Source organism: Orycteropus afer, unplaced genomic scaffold (assembly GCF_000298275.1).
Source record: "Orycteropus afer afer isolate SDZICR_OR568_19922 unplaced genomic scaffold, OryAfe1.0 scaffold01188, whole genome shotgun sequence".
Classification (NCBI taxonomy): Eukaryota; Metazoa; Chordata; class Mammalia; order Tubulidentata; family Orycteropodidae; genus Orycteropus; species Orycteropus afer.
Genome location: NW_006922775.1, coordinates 117637 through 136098, shown reverse-complemented (window position 1 = coordinate 136098; position 18462 = coordinate 117637). Strand labels below are relative to the sequence as shown.

General features: G+C 47.0%; 3 protein-coding genes across 3 annotated transcripts; 1 reads left to right on the top strand and 2 right to left on the bottom strand.

Moving 5' to 3' along the window:
- Window positions 1-406: 406 nt before the first annotated feature.
- On the top strand, window positions 407-6516 carry FOXO4 (forkhead box O4). Its single transcript, XM_007958882.2, has 2 exons — window positions 407-889; window positions 5404-6516. The coding sequence occupies exons 1-2, from the start codon at window positions 407-409 to the stop codon at window positions 6514-6516; spliced, it is 1596 nt and encodes a 531-aa protein (XP_007957073.2).
- Window positions 6517-8919: 2403 nt separating this feature from the next.
- On the bottom strand, window positions 8920-10990 carry CUNHXorf65 (chromosome unknown CXorf65 homolog). Its single transcript, XM_007958884.1, has 6 exons — window positions 10966-10990; window positions 10762-10848; window positions 10426-10560; window positions 10032-10100; window positions 9261-9367; window positions 8920-9033 (listed from the first exon to the last, which is right to left on the bottom strand). The coding sequence occupies exons 1-6, from the start codon at window positions 10988-10990 to the stop codon at window positions 8920-8922; spliced, it is 537 nt and encodes a 178-aa protein (XP_007957075.1).
- Window positions 10991-11875: 885 nt separating this feature from the next.
- IL2RG (interleukin 2 receptor subunit gamma) lies at window positions 11876-15227 on the bottom strand. The gene is made up of 8 exons (XM_007958881.1): window positions 15113-15227; window positions 14751-14904; window positions 14340-14524; window positions 13968-14107; window positions 13365-13527; window positions 12705-12801; window positions 12382-12451; window positions 11876-12061 (listed from the first exon to the last, which is right to left on the bottom strand). The coding sequence occupies exons 1-8, from the start codon at window positions 15225-15227 to the stop codon at window positions 11876-11878; spliced, it is 1110 nt and encodes a 369-aa protein (XP_007957072.1).
- Window positions 15228-18462: the final 3235 nt, after the last annotated feature.

Sequence of the window (18462 nt, the reverse complement as noted above, 5' to 3'; positions counted from 1 at the left end):
GGAAGGCAGTGATCCCGGTGGAGAAAATTTGGGAGGAGTGTCCGGGGGACAGCAATTTAAAAGGGGGAGGGACTGCGGCTAAGGAGACGGTCAGTAATGGAAGCGCAATGTATGACCGGATACCGTCTCTCAGCTTTAAAGGAGCAGGAAGCTGAGTGAGAGGCTGGAAAAAGTGTCTTCGCTAGGGGGAGGTTACAGGTGGTGTCTACGAAAGATCTCTGAGTCTACAGGCTGTAGTCGGGAAGAGGATCAGAGAACTGTGTGAAAGGGACAGCTCGGGGGCTAGCGTCCTGGGGCGACAGGGAAGTTCCAGACTTTCTGAGGACTGGTAGGAATGTGCCCGCTAGCCCTCGGTGCTTCCCCCCTGGGGGGAGGCATCGTGAGGGACTGTAGCTGGCTCCACTGAATGCCGAGCCGCGAAGGTCCAACTCCACGTATGGATCTAGGGAATGGGAATTCAGCCACAGAGGCTGCCGCGATCATAGACCTCGATCCCGACTTCGAACCCCAGAGCCGTCCCCGCTCCAGCACCTGGCCCCTTCCCCGACCAGAGCTCGCTACAGAGCCACCCGACCCGCCCGAGGTGGAGCCAGTTCTAGGAGAGAAGGTACACACGGAGGGGCGCTCAGACCCGATCCTGTTGCCCTCCCGGCTCCCAGAGCCGGCAGTGGGGCCCCAGCCTGGGATCCTGGGGGCTGTAACAGGTCCTCGGAAGGGAGGCTCCCGCCGGAATGCCTGGGGAAATCAGTCATATGCAGAACTCATCAGCCAGGCCATTGAAAGCGCCCCCGAGAAGCGACTGACACTCGCCCAGATCTATGAGTGGATGGTCCGCACTGTTCCGTACTTCAAGGACAAGGGTGACAGCAACAGCTCAGCAGGATGGAAGGTAACTATCAACTCCTTACCTCAGCCCCAGTGCTACCTACCCTAGGGCCCCCATCCTCCTTACTTCTACTCTGGAGCCCCTTTTACCACCACCCACCCCTTTGCAAGCCCAGAAATCCACCTTCAATGTTCATTTAGACATTTGCTTAGTACATAGTATATATGCCATACTCTGTGCTTGATGCTGGAGAATCACAGATGAATAAGACAACTGTCCCTGCCCTGGAGAAAACTGAATTCTCTGCTCCTTGCTCAACACTCCCAGCACTTTGGCCTGGGCTGTCCCAAAAACTCCCACAGAGAAGCCTTTATCCTGTGTACAGCAGAAATTATGTGGATTCCCCCACATGACCCTAGCCATCCCTCCTTCCCCATCTCCCACCCCAACACCTTTTCTCTCATTCCTGTGGGATTTCTTGGATTTCCCGCTTGCCTCCCAATACCTCAGTGTAGAGGTACTATACTAGGGCTGCTCTACCCAAGCGGGAACAAAAGATAAAAAGAGTGATATTCATAGGATTAGGTAGCTAGCCATGGCTGCACACTAAGAAGAAAAAGGGATTGGGCTGGTACTTGCCTCAATTTACCCTATAATGCCAAGAAATTTTCCCTTGTAAGGGGCTATTCAAGTTTTGGGAGAAGTCTTTATTTACTGCTGGGCAGTATTAGTCCTGATAAAGAAGATAGAGTTCTGATTTTTAGAGCACAAGGCTGAGAGTTTCCTTGGCTTTCCATGAATAAACTGTGAGGAAACATCTCACAAAATAATCTAAAAATTTGTCCTGAGTAATAAGGCTTCTAATCACGAAATAGCAGTCTCAGGGCACAGACAGTTTACCACTAGGCTACTGACTAAAAGGTTGAACCCACCCAGGGATGCCTAGCGATCTGCTTTCTGAAAAGTCACAGCCATGAAAACCCTAGGGAGCACAGTTCTACTCTGAAACACATAAGATCACCATTGGGTGACAACTAGTTTGATTTCTTTAATCATGAAACTGGGTGCTTGCTATGATTCTTAATTGACTCAATGGCACCTAACAACAACAACCTCTATTAATGTCTTGCCCCCCCAGGTGGTGACATCAGCATACAACTATGTACAAAGGGTTGAATGAACAGAGGATCTTCCCCTAGGTATAGGAGATTGAGAGATCAAATCTGCAATATCCTTAGAGGTTGACAAGAACAGAAAACAGGACAGCTGACTTGCAACCCTTGGCACTATTTCTGGGTAGACTGCCACACCACAGTCTCAGTTTATAAAGAACTCTCCTCCTTGGACCCAGCCTACACAGCTGTTTTTCTTTTCCCTTGTTCATTTTCCAGTGTAGAAGAAATAACCACAAGTTGTTGGGTATACTGTAGGACTGTAGTCCCTCCTTATAATTTACACTTATATGGGGCTTTTCATTTTACAAAGTAGTTTTAAAATATTCCATTTCATTCATCTTTACAAAACTTCTTTTTTTCCAACTTTTGTGAATTAGGTGACAATTTACAGAACAAATTGGTTTTCCATTCAACAATTCAGTTTGATTTGTGACATTGATTGCAATCCTCACGATTAAACAGCACTCTTCCCACTTCCTCCCTGTGTTTACCACTTCCATTCATCCTTCTTTCCTATCTATTCCTGCCTTCTGAGCTTTATCCCTGGGAAAATTGCTGCCCTTTTGATCTTGTATGATTGGTTGTTCTAAAGAGGGTATACCTACTTGGTGTTGTTCTTCACCTTATAGGCCCATCTATTGTTTGGCTGAAAGTTGAGCCATGGGGGTGAGTTCAGTTCCAGGCTTGAAGGATGACTAAGACCATAATCTCGGGGGTTCCTCCAGTCTCTATCAGACCTGTAAGCCTGGTCTTTTTTGTGATTTTTGTGATTTTTTTCTTCCACTCTATCTAGGACCTCCTATTGTGATCCCTTTCAGAGTAGTCAGTAATGGTAGCCAGGCATCATATAGTTCTTCTGGTCTCAGGGTCGTGGAGGCTGGGGTTTATGTGGTCCATTAGTCCTTTGGACTAAATGTTTCCATGTATTTTGATTTTCTTCACTTTTCTTTGCTCTGGACAGGGAGAGACCAATGGTTTCACCTTAAATGGCCATTCAAGCTTTTAAGACTCCAGTCACTACTCACCAGAGTAGGATGTAGAACATTGTCTTTGTGGACCTTTTTATTCCAATTGATCTTGATGTCCTGAGCCTCCAGACCCAGTGACTCATCTTCAGAGCAATTCTGAGATTGCGTATTTTGCACATTAGGAAAATAAGTACAAAAAGGTTAGGGTACTGGCCTAGTTAACTTCAGGTATTCTAACTATAAATCGTATGCTCTTTCTGCTAGTCCATGCTGCCAAATTCTCTTCCAGAATGTAAGAAGTACATGGCTTGCTCTCTTTGGAATGATAGCAAAACCAAATCAAGCTGAACCTAGGACTTCAGAGCCCTGGAGATGTGAGGAAAAGCCTCATGCCTGAACTGGCTTCCCCAGTGATGTGCTAAGGTTACTCCCACACCACCAGGGGGCAGCACTCACTTAGAACAAGAACACATAGGCTGGATGGCTCAAGGAGCAATAAGCATCCACTCCCTTCCAACATGTAAGAATTGTAGGCTTCCAAGGAGCTGACCTCTCTAGATAAGAGGCTGTACTACTTCTGAGTCCTAAAGATGAGGAGATGAACTAAAAAATGGCCTTCTCAGTACACCTAGGAATTAGAGGATGAAGAGGGGAAAATCATGGTGCCAGAAGTCACTGTGCTCCTGAGTTGCTAAAAGCCCTGGCTAGATGGACAAGTGCTACTCCTTGAAGGAGCATCAACACAAAAGAATACTTTGAATGCCATTATAACAGGGTCCCACATAGACAAGGAACTCTTTGGCTAAAGAGCCCTAGAACAAGAAACTGTTCAAACATCTTTCCCCAGGCAAAGAGTCTTCTTATCGTACAGCATCAGTCAGATTGATTGGTTTCTGACTGTAGCCTCAGCCTCCTAATTGCTCCAAGCCCTTCTTAGCTCCGCCTGAGTTTCTAAATTCTGAAGAGTTTCACCTGGGAGGTCAAATGCCCTTAAGGTTAGAGAATTTATGCACAAATTCCTGAGAAGTAGGGGAAGAGCTGGGAAGGAGGTAGGGAAGAGCAGGGAGATTGGGGCAGGTAGGCAGTGGTGTAACTAGCCTGAGGCAACCAGTAGAAATAAACTGGTTCAAGGACTGAAAAAGCTGCCAGTCTGTTCTCCAGGAGCCCCTGGAAGAAACTTACCACTAGCAGAATGTCATTACTTTAGTGAGGGAGGAAGGGAAGACATATTTTCCAATAACCAAGCACTCAAGAGCTGGCATAGCCTCAACTGGAGCCTCACCACTGTGCCCAGAGGCTACCTACCAATCAAACAACAAATGTTGATCTGAGCTTGGCACTCTGAGAGGCACTGTTGGGGGCTTCGGGACTGGAGAAAATGATCCATGCCCTTGGTGCTTACAATTGATGAGACTAATTACATGAAACTGTAAACAATGCAATACATAGACTGAGTAAAATTGTGTGGTGCAGATTAAAAATATATATTGTAGAAGAAATTGGCTGCAGAAGTCAAGTAACTACTTTAGGAAAGAGGTGGGATTTCAACTTGATCTTGATGAGCTAGTAGGATTTAGAGAATGAAGATCCTTCCCGGGACAAGGAGAGGAGGAATGCTCCTCTTGTATTTGAGACACAGGAGAAGCCAGATCTGAATGTAATTGGGGGTGGGGGTTCAGCAGACTAGAAGAAATAAGGTTGGAATTCAGAAAAAAAGGAATCTTCAAATTTTATAGAGAGCTGGAGCCCAAATGCCCTGAGGGGAATGAAGCACAGCAAGGCTGAGGTTCAGGCCCCTCAGCATTTTCAGAGAACTGACTCTGCACAGGATGGATCAGTCATGGGCTCCTGTTACACCACTGTCCTGTAAACTCCACCCAACCTGCACTCAAGGAAAGGGATGGAGCTGTGGAATGCTCTTTTCTCACCTGAGCCTAGTTCTTGCCGGGCCAGGGATATGCCTCTCCCACATCCACCAGCTCCAGACAGCCGCCAGAGACTTGGGAGTAGTACAATGCTGTGAGCTTTTCCTGGACAAGTTTAGTGCCCTCTGCCAAACCAAAAACAAACAAACAAACAACCAAACCCACTGCCATCAAGTCGATTTTAACTCATAGCGACCCACCTTGAGTTTCCAAAGCATGAAGTCTTTATGGAAGTAGATTGCACCCATCTTCCTTCCTCTGCAGCAGGTGATGCCCAGAAAGATCTGGAGCAGAGGCTGAGCAGCTTGCCTTAAGGGTGGGAGCTTGTGCGATCTCCCTGCCCCACCCCTCCCCTGCCTCCATCCATTTATTTCCTCCTGGGATTTGACTTTCTTTGAATCCCTAGGAAACCCCTACTGTGCCCCAGCATCCTTTTAGACTGGACTGCTGGCCACTGACCTCCACACACACACCTCATGCCCCTCTCCTGCTGCCTCTGCCCCCTCCAGAATTCGATCCGCCACAACCTATCCCTGCACAGCAAGTTCATCAAGGTTCACAACGAAGCCACTGGCAAGAGCTCTTGGTGGATGCTGAATCCTGAGGGAGGCAAGAATGGCAAAGCACCCCGCCGCCGGGCAGCCTCCATGGATAGCAGCAGCAAGCTGCTCCGAGGCCGCAGCAAGGTCCCCAAGAAGAAACCAACTGTGCTGCCAGCTCCACTTGAAGGTGCCACTCCAACAAGCCCTCTTGGCCACTTTGCCAAGTGGTCAGGAAGCCCTTGCTCTAGAAACCGTGAAGAAGCCGATGTGTGGACCACCTTCCGTCCACGAAGCAGTTCCAATGCCAGCACTGTCAGCACAAGGCTGTCCCCAGTAAGGCCAGAGCCTGAGGTGCTGGCAGAGGAGGAAATACCAGCCTCAGTCAGCAACTATGCAGGGGGTGTCCCTCCTACCCTAAATGAAGATCTAGAGTTGTTAGATGGGCTCAATCTCTCATCTTCCCATTCCCTGCTGTCTCGAAATAGTCTCTCTGGCTTCTCTTTGCAGCATCCTGGGGTTACTGGCCCCTTACATACCTACAGCACCTCCCTCTTCAGCCCAGCAGAGGGGCCCCTGTCAGCAGGAGAAGGGTGCTTCTCAAGCTCCCAGTCTCTGGAGGCCCTGCTCACCTCTGATACACCACTACCCCCTGCTGATGTCCTCATGACCCAGGTAGATCCTATCCTGTCCCAGGCTCCAACACTTCTGTTGCTGGGGGGGATAACTTCCTCCAGTAAGCTAGCCACAGGAGTCAGCTTATACCCCAAACCCCTAGAGGCTCCAGGCCCCAGCAGTCTGGTGCCCTCCCTTTCTACGATAGCACCACCTCCAGCCATGGCGGGTGCTCCCATCCCCAAGACCCTAGGTACTCCTTTGCTCACACCCCCTACTGAAGCTGCAAGCCAAGACAGAATGCCTCAGGATCTAGATCTTGATATGTATATGGAGAACCTGGAGTGTGACATGGATAACATCATCAGTGACCTCATGGATGGGGGCGAGGGACTGGACTTCAACTTTGAGCCAGGTACAGCACTCCCTAATCACCCTAGCATCTCACAACTTTCTGCCCATTCCTAGGTGCCCAGCTAGTCCCATAATCTGAGCAAAAGGGAGATTTTAAAACAAAGGGTAGCTGGAACTCCTGAGCAATTTGAGAAAGGTTGTCATATTAGAGTGGCATAGTTTCTGGTTGAGACCTCCATGCCCCTCAGCAGTGCCCATTCCTACAAGGTAGCAGAGAAGAGGTGGGGAGGGGTCTCTGTTTCCCTTGGTATAAACTTGGGTGATGGAAAATGGTCGTTCCCCAGATAAACCTCTTACCTCTGCTGTTTCTTCTTCCCACAGATCCCTGAAGCATGGCTGGAAGCTTTCTCCTTTGCTTCAGAGGTGGAGCTAGGCTGTCCATATCCACTCCTTACCCTTGACCCCCTCCCCAGGATTTGGTACCCTGCTTTAGAGCTAGGGTGGGGTCTGGTCACTTGTGGGAGTTAAGGAAACTATGAAGATAAAAGCTGCCCCATATGGGGACTATGGGAGGGAGGGAAGAGGGAGGGAGAGAGGGAGAGGGTTTATTCTCACTGTGCCAATTAGGGGGTAAGGCCCCCTCTGGGAGCCATCCTTGGCTTCCCCCATTCCCACCACCTAGGCTTTGTGACAGGGGTGGGCAATGCTGTTGGAAATGTGAAGTCACCAGTGGCCTTACCCCTGCCTTTGGGAGCAGGATTTTTTTGTAGAGAGTTTTTTCTGAGCTGGGCCAGGTATAGTTGAGCCTGGAGTTGTTACGCAGTGGTCCCTTAGACCTGTGGTGCAGGGTAGAGGGCTAGGAGGAATCTAGAAGGGCCAAGACCTAAGCACTGGAGTGTTAGCGAGGCCAAATCACCCCTAGGAGGGCTACAGGTAACAGAAAAGCTTTTTATAAACTTTTAAAGAAATATAAACACAAATATAGAGATTTTTAACAGTGTCAGGTACTTTTCTTTCTGAAGGCTTTGTCATAGTGATATGATACAAACACTACAGATAATACTAGGGAAGATCCAGGAAAATGAGGGAGAGAAGGCCAATAGAGAAAAGGGAAACAAGGGGGAAGCGATAGGGAGCAATAGTGAATAAGGTTAAGAACTTTCATTTGGACCAGGTCTAAGAAAAAAAATTACACAGAAATAGGTTGGAGTTTCCTTAAGGGAAAGGCTAAGCCAGGTCCCCTATTTCTATCAACTTGTGCCTGGGAGTGAACAGTGTTGGGATGCAACCACACTCTTTGTGACCCAGTGTGGGTTAGTGCTACTGTGGGAGAGTGAATTGAAAGCCTGGAATTAGCTTAGAGCCTGGGAAGGGGATGGAGTGGGAGAAGGGAAGGAGGGAAGGATTTAGGGTGGTAAAAGTTAAGTATGGAGACCTCCCTGTTCAAGGCCTCTGACAGCTGTCCCTGCCCTTCTTCCCCTTCCCTGAATACAGAGGTTATGTGAAAGTGTTTGTGGTGGCTGAGAGTGAAGAGGGAAGAAACATGGAATGGGAAACTGGGGATCTTAGCTGTGGGTCTGAGAAATGAGCGGGGATGGGGAGGTACATGGATCAGGCTTACTAGCACCTGCCAGGGAGGCCATCTGGGGCTCCCTCTTTACCCTATCCCCTAAAGCAGCCCCTCCCCCAGTTCTCTTTGCATTGTCCCCTCCCTCGCCCCTGCTGTGGGTTCCCTTTGTTTCCTGTGTCAGAGCCTGGCCTACCCAGATTATATCATGTGCTAGATTGGAGTGGGGAAGTGTGTCAAATCGATAAATGAATAAATTCAATAAATGCTTATAACCATTTCTGGTTTCTGCTGCCTTGCTGCTCCCAGGGTATAAGGGGGAAAGAGGAGGGAAGGGTAAAGGGCAGTGAGGGGGGGGGGCAGGAGAGACTGCCCAGAGCCAGAGAGGTGAAAGGTGAGGGAATTTGTCAGGGGGAGGGGGTGGAGTGTAGTGAGGGGAGGGAACATACCTGACACCTAACCCCAGCAGGAGTAGGTGGGCTGTGAGATAGGCTTTCCAAGGAGTGATAGTCTGGTTTAAGAATACCCCTCATTCTATCCCTCAAAGGCTCATTGTACTAAACCAAAAAAACTCACTGCCGAGGAGTCTGTTCTGACTCATAGAGACCCCTCCTTGGGTTTCTGAGGCAGTACCTCTACGGATAGGTTGCCCAACTTTCCTTCTCAGGAGTGTCTGGTGGGTTTGAACCACCAGCCTTCTGGTTAGCAGTCAAATGCCTTAGGCACTAAGCCACCAGAGCTCCCCTCATTGTACTAGACTTCACAGTCTTCCCTCATCCCCAACCAGGTGCTCACTGCAGCCCCCATTAAGCCTCAGAGTCTCCGCTGTGCCTGGGGCTTCTTAAGCCTTGGTGCAAATCTTGGGGAAAGAAGTCTTTCTAGAAAAAGGAAATACATTAAATTCCAGTAATTTCATACCAGGTATTGCTGCTCTCCCTTGGTTAGTTTATTTAGTTACGATGATGGTGACGACGACGTTTATCCTTCTTGGTGACTAAGGCTGGTCTGGTCTTTAATGGACCCTTACGAGTGGTACCTTCTTCCTCTGCTCTTCTTCCTTTAGACTGGAAAAGGAAAGGGTCCGTAGTAAGCAGACACACAAAGAAGCCCCTGCAGGGAAGGTTTCTAACAAACTAAGGCCAAAGGAAGGACAAAAAGTTGGAGGCAGGACTTTGACATGAATGTTGGATTGAGAAAGGAAATTCATCCAAGGGGGCCAAGGTTGAGCAGTTTTCAGTTGGTTGGTGGGAAGAGAGGGCTGCCAAGACAAACTGCATTTGGGAAGTCTTACTGGGAGGTTCACCGTGGATTCAATTACAGTGACCTTCTTTGCTTCTTGGATTTTAAGCATCTTCACTCGGCTCTTCTCTAGGAAGTCACATTGTGTACGCAGTGAATCTAGGAAACATGAAAAGGCACCCAAATCTCTGAGGACTGAGACTTTACCTATCTCCAGCCCTCCTCATCATTCAAACTGTCAGTTGCAATAACCAGGCCTAAGGCTAGACTGAGGAGTGATCTGAAAGTGACTAAGTTTTGCCCTTTTCAGTGAGAAATGGGACAGTAAGACACCAAGAAGAAAGGGATGAAGGGAAAGATGGAAATAATGGGGTGCTGGTGATAGGGAGATGTACTGAGACGATGGCCCAGAAATTGGAGCAGATGGAGGGGTGAATGACACTTGCACACTTCACCTGGTTTGAGCTAAATATCCCTCCTACTAGAATGGACCAAGGAGCTCTGGTGGCATAGTGCCTAAGGCATCTGACTACTAACCTGAAGGGTGGTGTTTCAAACCCACCAGCCAGTCCTCAGAAGGAAGGTTGGGCAATCTACTTCCGTAGTGATACTGCCTCAGAAACCGAAGGAAGGGTTGCTATGAGTCAGATCCCACTCGACGGCATGCATGCGTTTTTTCGTTTTTAGAGTGGACCTGGATCCTATTCCCCTTTTCCTAGGACCCTGTGATCCTACAGTGTAAACTAGCCCTACCCTGTATTCTCTACCACACAGATATGTACTGTACTCTCCATGTTCTTCCCTCCTCCATCATGCTCCTTACCAATTAGCTCAGGCTCTGGATTCTTCAGGAGGGGCACAAAAGCTCTGTAGGCATTCCGAAATCGGATTCCTGTGAACACAGCAATATGTTGTCCCCAACCTCTGTTACCTAGTATCTACCCATTCAAAGCCCAAGATTTAAGAACCCTAACATTAAACACTACTTTGAGCTGGTGGTGTACCTTATTTCCTCCCCTTAGGTCTATCGCTAGGATAAGGTGGGGTGACATGGTATGTGTGAACATAATCTATTGTCACAGAGGCAGTGCTCTTTCTTCAACTGACTAGAGATAGTCAATTTGGATCTGGTTGAGGGTGCCTTATTTTAAGGACAAGGTTCATGATCTATCTTGAGGGCTTGGCTCTATCTCTGGGGAATATTCCCAAGCCTCTACCTGGTCCTCCACGCTCCACCTTACAAACGTAGTAGGTGTTTCTGGGTGTAAGGAATTTGCTGGCATAGTCTCCAGGGGTCTTCACCAGGAAAAGCAACTTCATGGTCCCTGTTTCATCACACAAATCGATGGTGTCTGGTGGGAAACCACAGGGTAATTGAGGCAGTTAAGGAAAGAGAGTGGGAACAAAAGAGGTCAGTGATCCTATACAGAATGGGTTGGAGAAGCTGTGGGGTTATGTGGAACTCCTTTCTTGCCAAGAGGAGGGTTTGGGGGCCGGGCATGATTCTACTACTACTGGCCCTTGGCCATTAGTCCCCTCCCCAAACTCCTCACCTGTTTTAAACAACCGCATTTTACGGCGAATGTAATGCAACAACAGGAGAATGGAGCAATTGGTATTGACCAGAAACTGCTGATTATCTGAAAAAAGATGAGATGGGGCATGTGGACCCATCTTTAGTTACATAATCCCTGTGATTAGTGCCCTCAAATCTCACCACCCTTGTTCACAGACTACAGCTGTATGGTGCCCCTCACCTCCATGTTTGATGAAGATGAACATGCTTTCAAGATTTTCTTAATCTTCATAGAGAGGCCTGATGATTCATGCAGAAGTAGAATGTTCTAGAGGGTCTTGGGGGCCAAGTGGGCCCATAGGGTTAGGGGGCTGGAGGGGCAGATGGGTCCCATAGGCCAGAGGAGGCCCAGACTGGGCATATAGAAGAGAGCTATTGGCAGTTATGGATAACCAGCATCCCTAGGGGGTGGGGCCTGAGGCCTCAGTTGAGGGATTATGAGGTCAGAAATGGTATGTATGGCAAAAGGTGGAGGAAGGATAAGAAGAGAGGAATTTGGGTTAGATTGTAAGAGATTAGTTGGGAATGAAGGCAAATGTGGTAAATCTAACTCTAAACTGTACTCTGGAATGACTGCAGAACACCTAGAGGAAAGCAAGTTTCTTGAACAGTACTATTTTCCAGTTAAAGTACTGCATAGGTCTACTACACCTTTTTCCTACCCTCAGCACTATGTCTCCCACCCTTATTACACCCCATGCTTCTCCTGCTCCCTGTCCCCATGCTATTCTGCTTCACTTTTTTAAATATTTTATTTTATTTTTGTGAACATGACAGACAAACTTATTATTATCAACAGACACTTTATTTCTCATTGATTCAGTAACAATTGAAGGGTAAATGGGAAAAGGGAGGGAGGGACAGAAAGAGAGACTCCTGAGCAAAAGAAGGGCCAACTGGGGGAGATGGGAAACAACTGCAGGGCAAAAGGATAATTCAGGTAAGAGTTACTAAATGAAAGGGCAGTTATGCAGGGCATAAAATTCAAACTCAGCCACAGAGAAGCGAGGTGAACATTGGACCCAGACTGATTGGATAAGGGGAAGTTAGTACAGCATGGGGCTATAGGACTCTGGGCTTTTGTCAGTGTATCAGGAGTCAGGATTCAATGTGTAACAGGGGGGGAGGTCAATAGGGGCAAGCTGGCTGCTGGAGGAGCCTCCAGGCCCCTCTCCTAGGGCTCCTCCTTTTGAGGGAATTTCACTGACGTGGCAGAGCCGTTCACTGTAGTCTGGCTGCAGACTCTCGGCCAGTCCCTTAGACACACCACTCCAGGCCTAAAGATAGATATCTCCAGGTCAGAGATCATTTAGGAGCAGGAAGTGAAAACCCAGGGTCTGTGCCAAGGGAGATCTCAAAATGTCTACAACTGCTGTGATTACTGAAGGGCACAGACCCATGGGCCCCCAATACCACAGTTTCCATCTGCCTCACCCAATCTATAATCAGTTCTTCTATGTGTCTCTGTCTAGCCCATTGCCCGTTTGGTTGGCCACATCCTGACGGTTAGTTCAGGCCCCCTTCCTCCTTCCCTCTGTCTTGCTGGCAGGCTGTCAGCAGTTGCCAGACTGAAGGCTGCTTATGGCAGTGTTCTCACCGAAAAATTCCCCTGGTATTCAGTAACTAGGTCCTCCAGGTTCTTGAGGGTAGGAATTCGGGGCATTGTCCTAAGTGAGGAGAAACAGAAAGCAAGAGAATATTGGTTAAGCTCTTTTATTACCCTTCTCCCAGTTCCCCAATATAGAATGCAGTGACTCCATGTTCTCTATGCCTGTAGCTTCTTCCCATCACCATGCCCTCTTGGGTGATCCCTTGTTCCTTATCATCCTGCCCCCTACTCTTAGAGGCCCTGAAATAACTCTCTTCTACTATTCCTAGCCACTCCCACCTCTTTTTCCCCTGGGCTTACCCAAATCTCACCTTTCCAGCCAGCAGTACACAAAGATGAGGCTAATAATGAAACCCATGGAGCCAAGGGGAATAAGCACAGTTTCCAATACAAACAGCCAAAGATTTTCTACAGAAAAGAGGAAAGGGAAAGGGATCTAATATTTGTGGTGCTTCTACTATGTGCCAGTATTTATTTGTAGAGTCCCAGCTTGGTGTCAGGCACTGTGCTAAATACTTTTAGTATTTTTAATCTTTACAACACCTAAGAGGGAGAAACAGTTATTATCCTTCATTTTACAGGTGAGGAAACAGAATTAAAAAGGTTAGTAATGTACCAAAGACCAAGGGGGTAGTAAATGTCAGAACTACATTTAAACCCTATATCTGTCTGATTTCAAAGCCATCTTCAACATGCTGGTTCTCTAGGAAAGCTGTAGGGAAATCCTATACATTCTATAACCTTTTGAGTATTTCTCTGCCTCCGTATATAACAGTTTGCACTCCCCTACCATAATAACACCTTGCCCCAACCTTATACAAAAAAACCTTGCTTCCTGGGGATTGGGATTGTACAGTGAACTGAGATGGGGCACCAGTGTGGGGAGCTTAGGAATAGGAAAGTAGAGCAAAAGATAGTGCATTAGAAAGGTTGGGAGTGTTGGGCTTGTGGACTGGGGTCATGTATTTTACCCTGTGATGTATTGCTCCCCCAGTGAATTGGGTGGCTCCATTCACTCCAATGCTGAGCACTGCCACAGAGTGGGTTATAGCGGCTCCGAACACGAAACGTGTAGAGTTTCTGCCCATCCACGCTAGGCAAAGTGAAACTATGTCTGTGGGCCACTGATTGTTCCTTTGGGAGAAAGAGGGCCAGAGAAAGGTGGATGTCTATAAAATAAGGGAAAATTAGAACGTGCTGCTTCCCCCACCCCAATGTTATCTTCTGGTTCTTCCCAATTCCTCCCTCCTCTCTTAACTACTCAAATAACACTGCTCCCTTCACTGGCTTGAACCTAATGCCTCCTCTCCAGATTCTCTTAAAGGCTGCTTTTTGTTTACTTGTCTATCTAGTATTAGGGAGAGTATGAGTAGGGAAAGCTTAATGAAAATCACTGGTGAAGACAGAGAAAGGAGATAAGGGGGAGAGGGAGGGTGGGCTTGAGACTGGTAGGCAGAGGAACTGGGATGCAAAGGCATAGAAATTTGGGATTAGGTCGTCCTATCTGGCTGACTGAATCTTTTATCCCCACTTGCTTGGCCTTAGCTGCTACATTCATTTCCCCAGTCACTCACAGTCCAGCTGTGGTCCCGGTCACTCCGGTACTGCACCAGATGTTCCAAACAATGGTCCAAGTATCTGTTGTGCCATCTCAGCTCCAGCTGGGATTCACCCAGGTTGTGAAGTGTTAGATTTTCTGGAGCCCAGGGGATTACTGGAGATATGTGTGCGTGTGTGGTCATTCCCCTGGCCTAGACAAGTCAGGATCCTGAAGGTAGTGCCCCTTATCCCTCCTTCCTTCCCTATCCCAATCCCTCACCTCCTCCTGTCTGCCCAAGTAGCCACATCCCAATTGCCCACTCCCTCCTTTCTGCCCAAGAGTATCACTCCATATACCCAAACACCCTACAATATCCCTGGTCTCTTGACTCCCTCTTTCCAAATACCCAGATCCTGCAGTTTTAGTGTCTTCACAGCCTGCCTCTTGGATTCCCTTGGGTCCTGGAGCTGGACAACAAATGTTTGGTAGAGATGGATCTCCTCTTTCTGAATCCAACAGCCAGAAGTGATCTCTTCAGAGAATAGATAGTGTCCACATTCTTGGGCTTGATCATTATCAGAGTTCTTGTACCTAGAGAAGAGTTGAGAGGAAGAGGAGCAGTGGGGCAAATCTGAGTACTACAGATGTCCACAACCCACCCTCATCTTCTAAGTCATAAGTCTAACTGACTTATGACTTGTCCCATGAGAAAATAGTGAGAAGCCTGGCTACCCTCTTTCTTGGTCCCCACGCAATCTCTCTCATCCAGCCCACCTCCTCTTCCACCTGTGTGCTACTCCCTCATCTCTTCTCATACCAATAGTGCAGAGTCAGGTTGGTAGGCTGGGGCTCAGAGCTGCTGTTCCAAGTGCAATTCATGTACTCGACATTGAACACAAAACACTGAACCTCTGGAAGGGGCAGGGTAGAAACACTGAGGGATCCAGGGGACAGAGAGGTCAGAAAGAAATCTAAGTTGGGGAAAAATTGAAGTGGGGGAGGAGAAGAGAAGAAATAATAGTTAGAGGAACAACTAGCATGTGGCAGGGAACCCATCCCCCTGCCCGCCCCACTCTGCTCTTAAATTTTGCCCACATAGTCCAATGACAGAATTGAGATTTCTGTATGGCCCCTTCTCACCAGCCCCTCTCCCCCCTGCCCCCGTCCCAAGTTCCCCACCGACTGTGATGTCTTCAGTCCCATTGGGTGTGAGGGCTATCAGGTTCAGCCCTACCCCCAGCAGAGGCAGCTGCAGGAATAAAAAGAGTCTGAGTGGCAATGATGGCTTCAACATGGCGCTTGCTATTCGTTCCCTGGGTGTAGTCTGTGTCAGGAACCTGGGCCCTTCACCCATTAGCCCCCACCCACCCACGCATTTCCTTTGTCAGAGCTTCCGGTGGAAAGAACCTTAGAGACCAGGGCTTTACAGAGGGTGTGGCAAATGTGTACTGTCACACAGGCTAAGTCTCTGGGAGTTTAGGTGCCACTGTCAGGTGGCATTAAATAGAAACTAAGGTTGGTTACATTATTGCCACGGACTTAAGACACCTCAGACCACCTAGATCCTAGAAAGGATCTGTTCACTTCAGCCACCATTTCCAAATAACTTCTCTAAATCATTACTTATATAGTGGAGAGTCTGAACCTCCCCCTATCATATGCTATGCTCCTCTCTTTGTCAATGCTCCATTGTCTTGGGAGGATAGGAAATGCAGTCTTGGCTCCTATGGTTAAATATATAGCTATCTTTCCTCTTCTCTAATCAGAACTAGAATACCCACCTTAGCCTGACATTGAAAGGAGGTATGACTTAGAAGGTGACTCTGGGAATGGAAAAACAATACTAGTTTCAACCTCCTCATCTCCTCCAAAATCTGCTTCTCTTCCTGTGTTTCCTATCTCACCTAAAGCTATCATCACCCTCTCAATCACCCAGACTTGAAACCTCAGAGTCATATTCAAGTCCTCCCTCTCACCCTAAAAATGTGTTTCTCTCAGCAGTCTCTCTTTTCTATTACCACAGCCACTGTATTAAATCAGGCCCTCATTACCTCTACCAAAACCAAAAAACAAATGCACTGCCATCAAGTCAATTACAACTCATAGCAACCCTACAGGACAGAATAGAACTGCCTCATAAGGTTTCCAAGCCTGCCTCACCAAACCAAACCCACTGCCATCAAGTCGATTCTGACTTATAGCGACCCTCGTTGGGTTTCTAAGCCTGTAAATCTTTACTGAAGTAGATTGCCTCATCTTCCTCCCACAGAGCAGCTGGTGGGCTGCTGACCTTCTGGTTAGCAGCCACATGCCTTACCCACTATGTCACATCTAGTCATGATTATTACTAGAATCCACTTACTGGTCTCCTTTTTCTAAAAGCTCTCTAATCCATTCTTCATCCTGTTGTGAGATTTACCTTCCTGAAAACACAGAAGAGCTCATTGGAGACACTACTTGTAGAAATTGTTTATTAAGCAAATATTTATTGAGCCCTTACTATGTGGCAGGCACTGTGCTTATGTTTTGGGAATGTACAGATGAGTAAGACATCTTCACCCTTCTAGGAGCTCATAGTTGAGTGGGGTGACATAAACAAATAATACCATACAGTGTAGTAAGTTCCATAGCATAGATATGGAGATAGTGCAAAGTATGTGAACATAGAAGAGGAAGTAACAAAGTTTACCAGGATTGCAAGGGGGAGAGGGGAATTCAGGGAAGGCTTAGTTGGAGAGGTGCTATTTGAAAGGAATCTTAAGGAATGAGTAGAATTTTATTAGACAGAAAAGCAGTAGAACACCAGGCAAAGGAAAAGAGCATTTGACTGGAAGTCTCAGGAAATCTGGTTTACAGCAGTCCTCAGATTACAAATGAGTTAAATTCCTAAATCTGTCTAAGTCAAATTTTTATATAAGGCAGAACAGTTAGTCAGGTATGGTTAGGTTCATCCAATGTTGTCTTAGTATCTAGTATCTAATGTACCATTTGATGCATAAAAAACATTAAAAACACACTTCGAGATACATTAAAACATCCTTAATATAATAATACAGTAATAATAATGTTTTGATGCGAGCCACAAAGTAGCAACCATTTGTTATTACGAACCATTGTATGTACCTCAAATTTTAATATAATAGGCTTTGGCGGGGGTTGGTTTGTAACTACTGTAAGTAAGTCTGATGTTTGTTCCCCAGAGACTGCCTGTATAGTTGTCTTTTCATAGCTATTATTAGTGCAAATAATTTATCCCCTTGGGACTAACTTATAAAATGAAAGGTTGAATTGATGACACTTAAACTCTCTTTTAGCTCTAATGTTCAAGGGTGTATTAGTTTCCTAGGGCTACCTTAACAAATGACCACAAAGTGGGTAGCTTACAACAGAAATTTATTCTCTCATAGTTCTGGAGACTAGAAGTCCAAACTCAAGGTGTGGGTGCAGTTGGTTTTTTCTGGAAGCTCTGAGGGAGAATTCATTCCATGTCTCTTTCCTGGCTTATGGTGGCTGCCAGCAATTCTTAGGGTTCCTTGGCTTGCAGACCTAACCCTCCAATTTCTGCTTCTGTTTTCACATCACCTTCTCCTCTAAGTCTCCTTTCCTCCTCTTCTCTTCTATGGTCACTTGTCATTGATTTAGGGCCCACTGTAATCCAGGATGGTCTTATCTTGAGATCCTTACCTTAATTACATCTGCAAAGATCCTTTTCTCCAAATAAGGTCGCATTCACAGTTTCCTGGTGGACTTATATTTTGAAGGCCACCATTCAGCCTACTACAGAGTCTTCAAAAGCTACCCATAGCCTTCAGGAAAAAATCCAAACTCCAGTCATCACGTCCACATTGGACACGTCATAGGCATTTACTCTCTCACTAGAATTGTTAATGTTGTTATTAGCTGCCTTGGAGTTGGCCCCTGACTCATGGCGACCACAAGCACAACTGTCTGGTCCTGCACCATGTGCATAATTGGTTGTGGATCCAATTGTTCTGATCCATAGGGTTTTCATCTGCTGATTTTTGGAAGTAGATTGCCAGATCTTTCTCCTTGTCTACCTTAGTCTGGAAGCTCTGCTCAAACTTGCTCACCATCATAGCAACATGCAAGCCACCACTGACAGATGGGTGGTGGTTGTGTATAGGAGGATTGACTGGGTGGGAATTGAACTCTAGTTTCCTACATGGAAGGCGTGAATTCTACCACTGAACCACCACTGTCCCCATCTAAATTAGGCTGCTAACCAAAAGGTTGGTGGTTTGAACCTATCTCAAGATGAGGCAGTCTGCTTCCATAAAGATTTACAGCCTTGGAAACCCTACGGGGCAGTTCTATCCTGTCTCATAGAGTCACTATGAGTTGGAATCAACTCAACAGCAGTGAGTTTAATTTTCTGCAGTCAGCTACTAAACTAAAGTTTGGCAGTTAAACCCACCCAGCAACTCCATGGAAAAAAGGCCTAGAGAACTGCTTCTGTAAAGATTATAGCCAAGAAAATCCTATGGACTGTTCTAACTCTCTAACACCTG

Bases quoted from the DNA above. Each gene is read 5' to 3' on its own strand.
- FOXO4 (XM_007958882.2), top strand. From the start codon at position 407: ATGCCGAGCCGCGAAGGTCCAACTCCACGTATGGATCTAGGGAATGGG. The intron at 890-5,403 runs GTAACTATCAAC...TGCCCCCTCCAG, and splicing joins ACAGCTCAGCAGGATGGAAG to AATTCGATCCGCCACAACCT.
- CUNHXorf65 (XM_007958884.1), bottom strand. From the start codon at position 10,990: ATGTTCATCTTCATCAAACATGGAG. The intron at 10,849-10,965 runs GTGAGGGGCACC...ATCTTTTTTCAG, and splicing joins CATCTTCATCAAACATGGAG to ATAATCAGCAGTTTCTGGTC. The intron at 10,101-10,425 runs GTAGAGGCTTGG...CTGTGTTCACAG, and splicing joins GGTGGAGCGTGGAGGACCAG to GAATCCGATTTCGGAATGCC.
- IL2RG (XM_007958881.1), bottom strand. From the start codon at position 15,227: ATGTTGAAGCCATCATTGCCACTCAGACTCTTTTTATTCCTGCAGCTG. The intron at 14,108-14,339 runs GTATTTGGAAAG...ACATATCTCCAG, and splicing joins ACTAAAACTGCAGGATCTGG to TAATCCCCTGGGCTCCAGAA. The intron at 13,528-13,967 runs GTGAGTGACTGG...TTTCTCCCAAAG, and splicing joins ACCGGGACCACAGCTGGACT to GAACAATCAGTGGCCCACAG.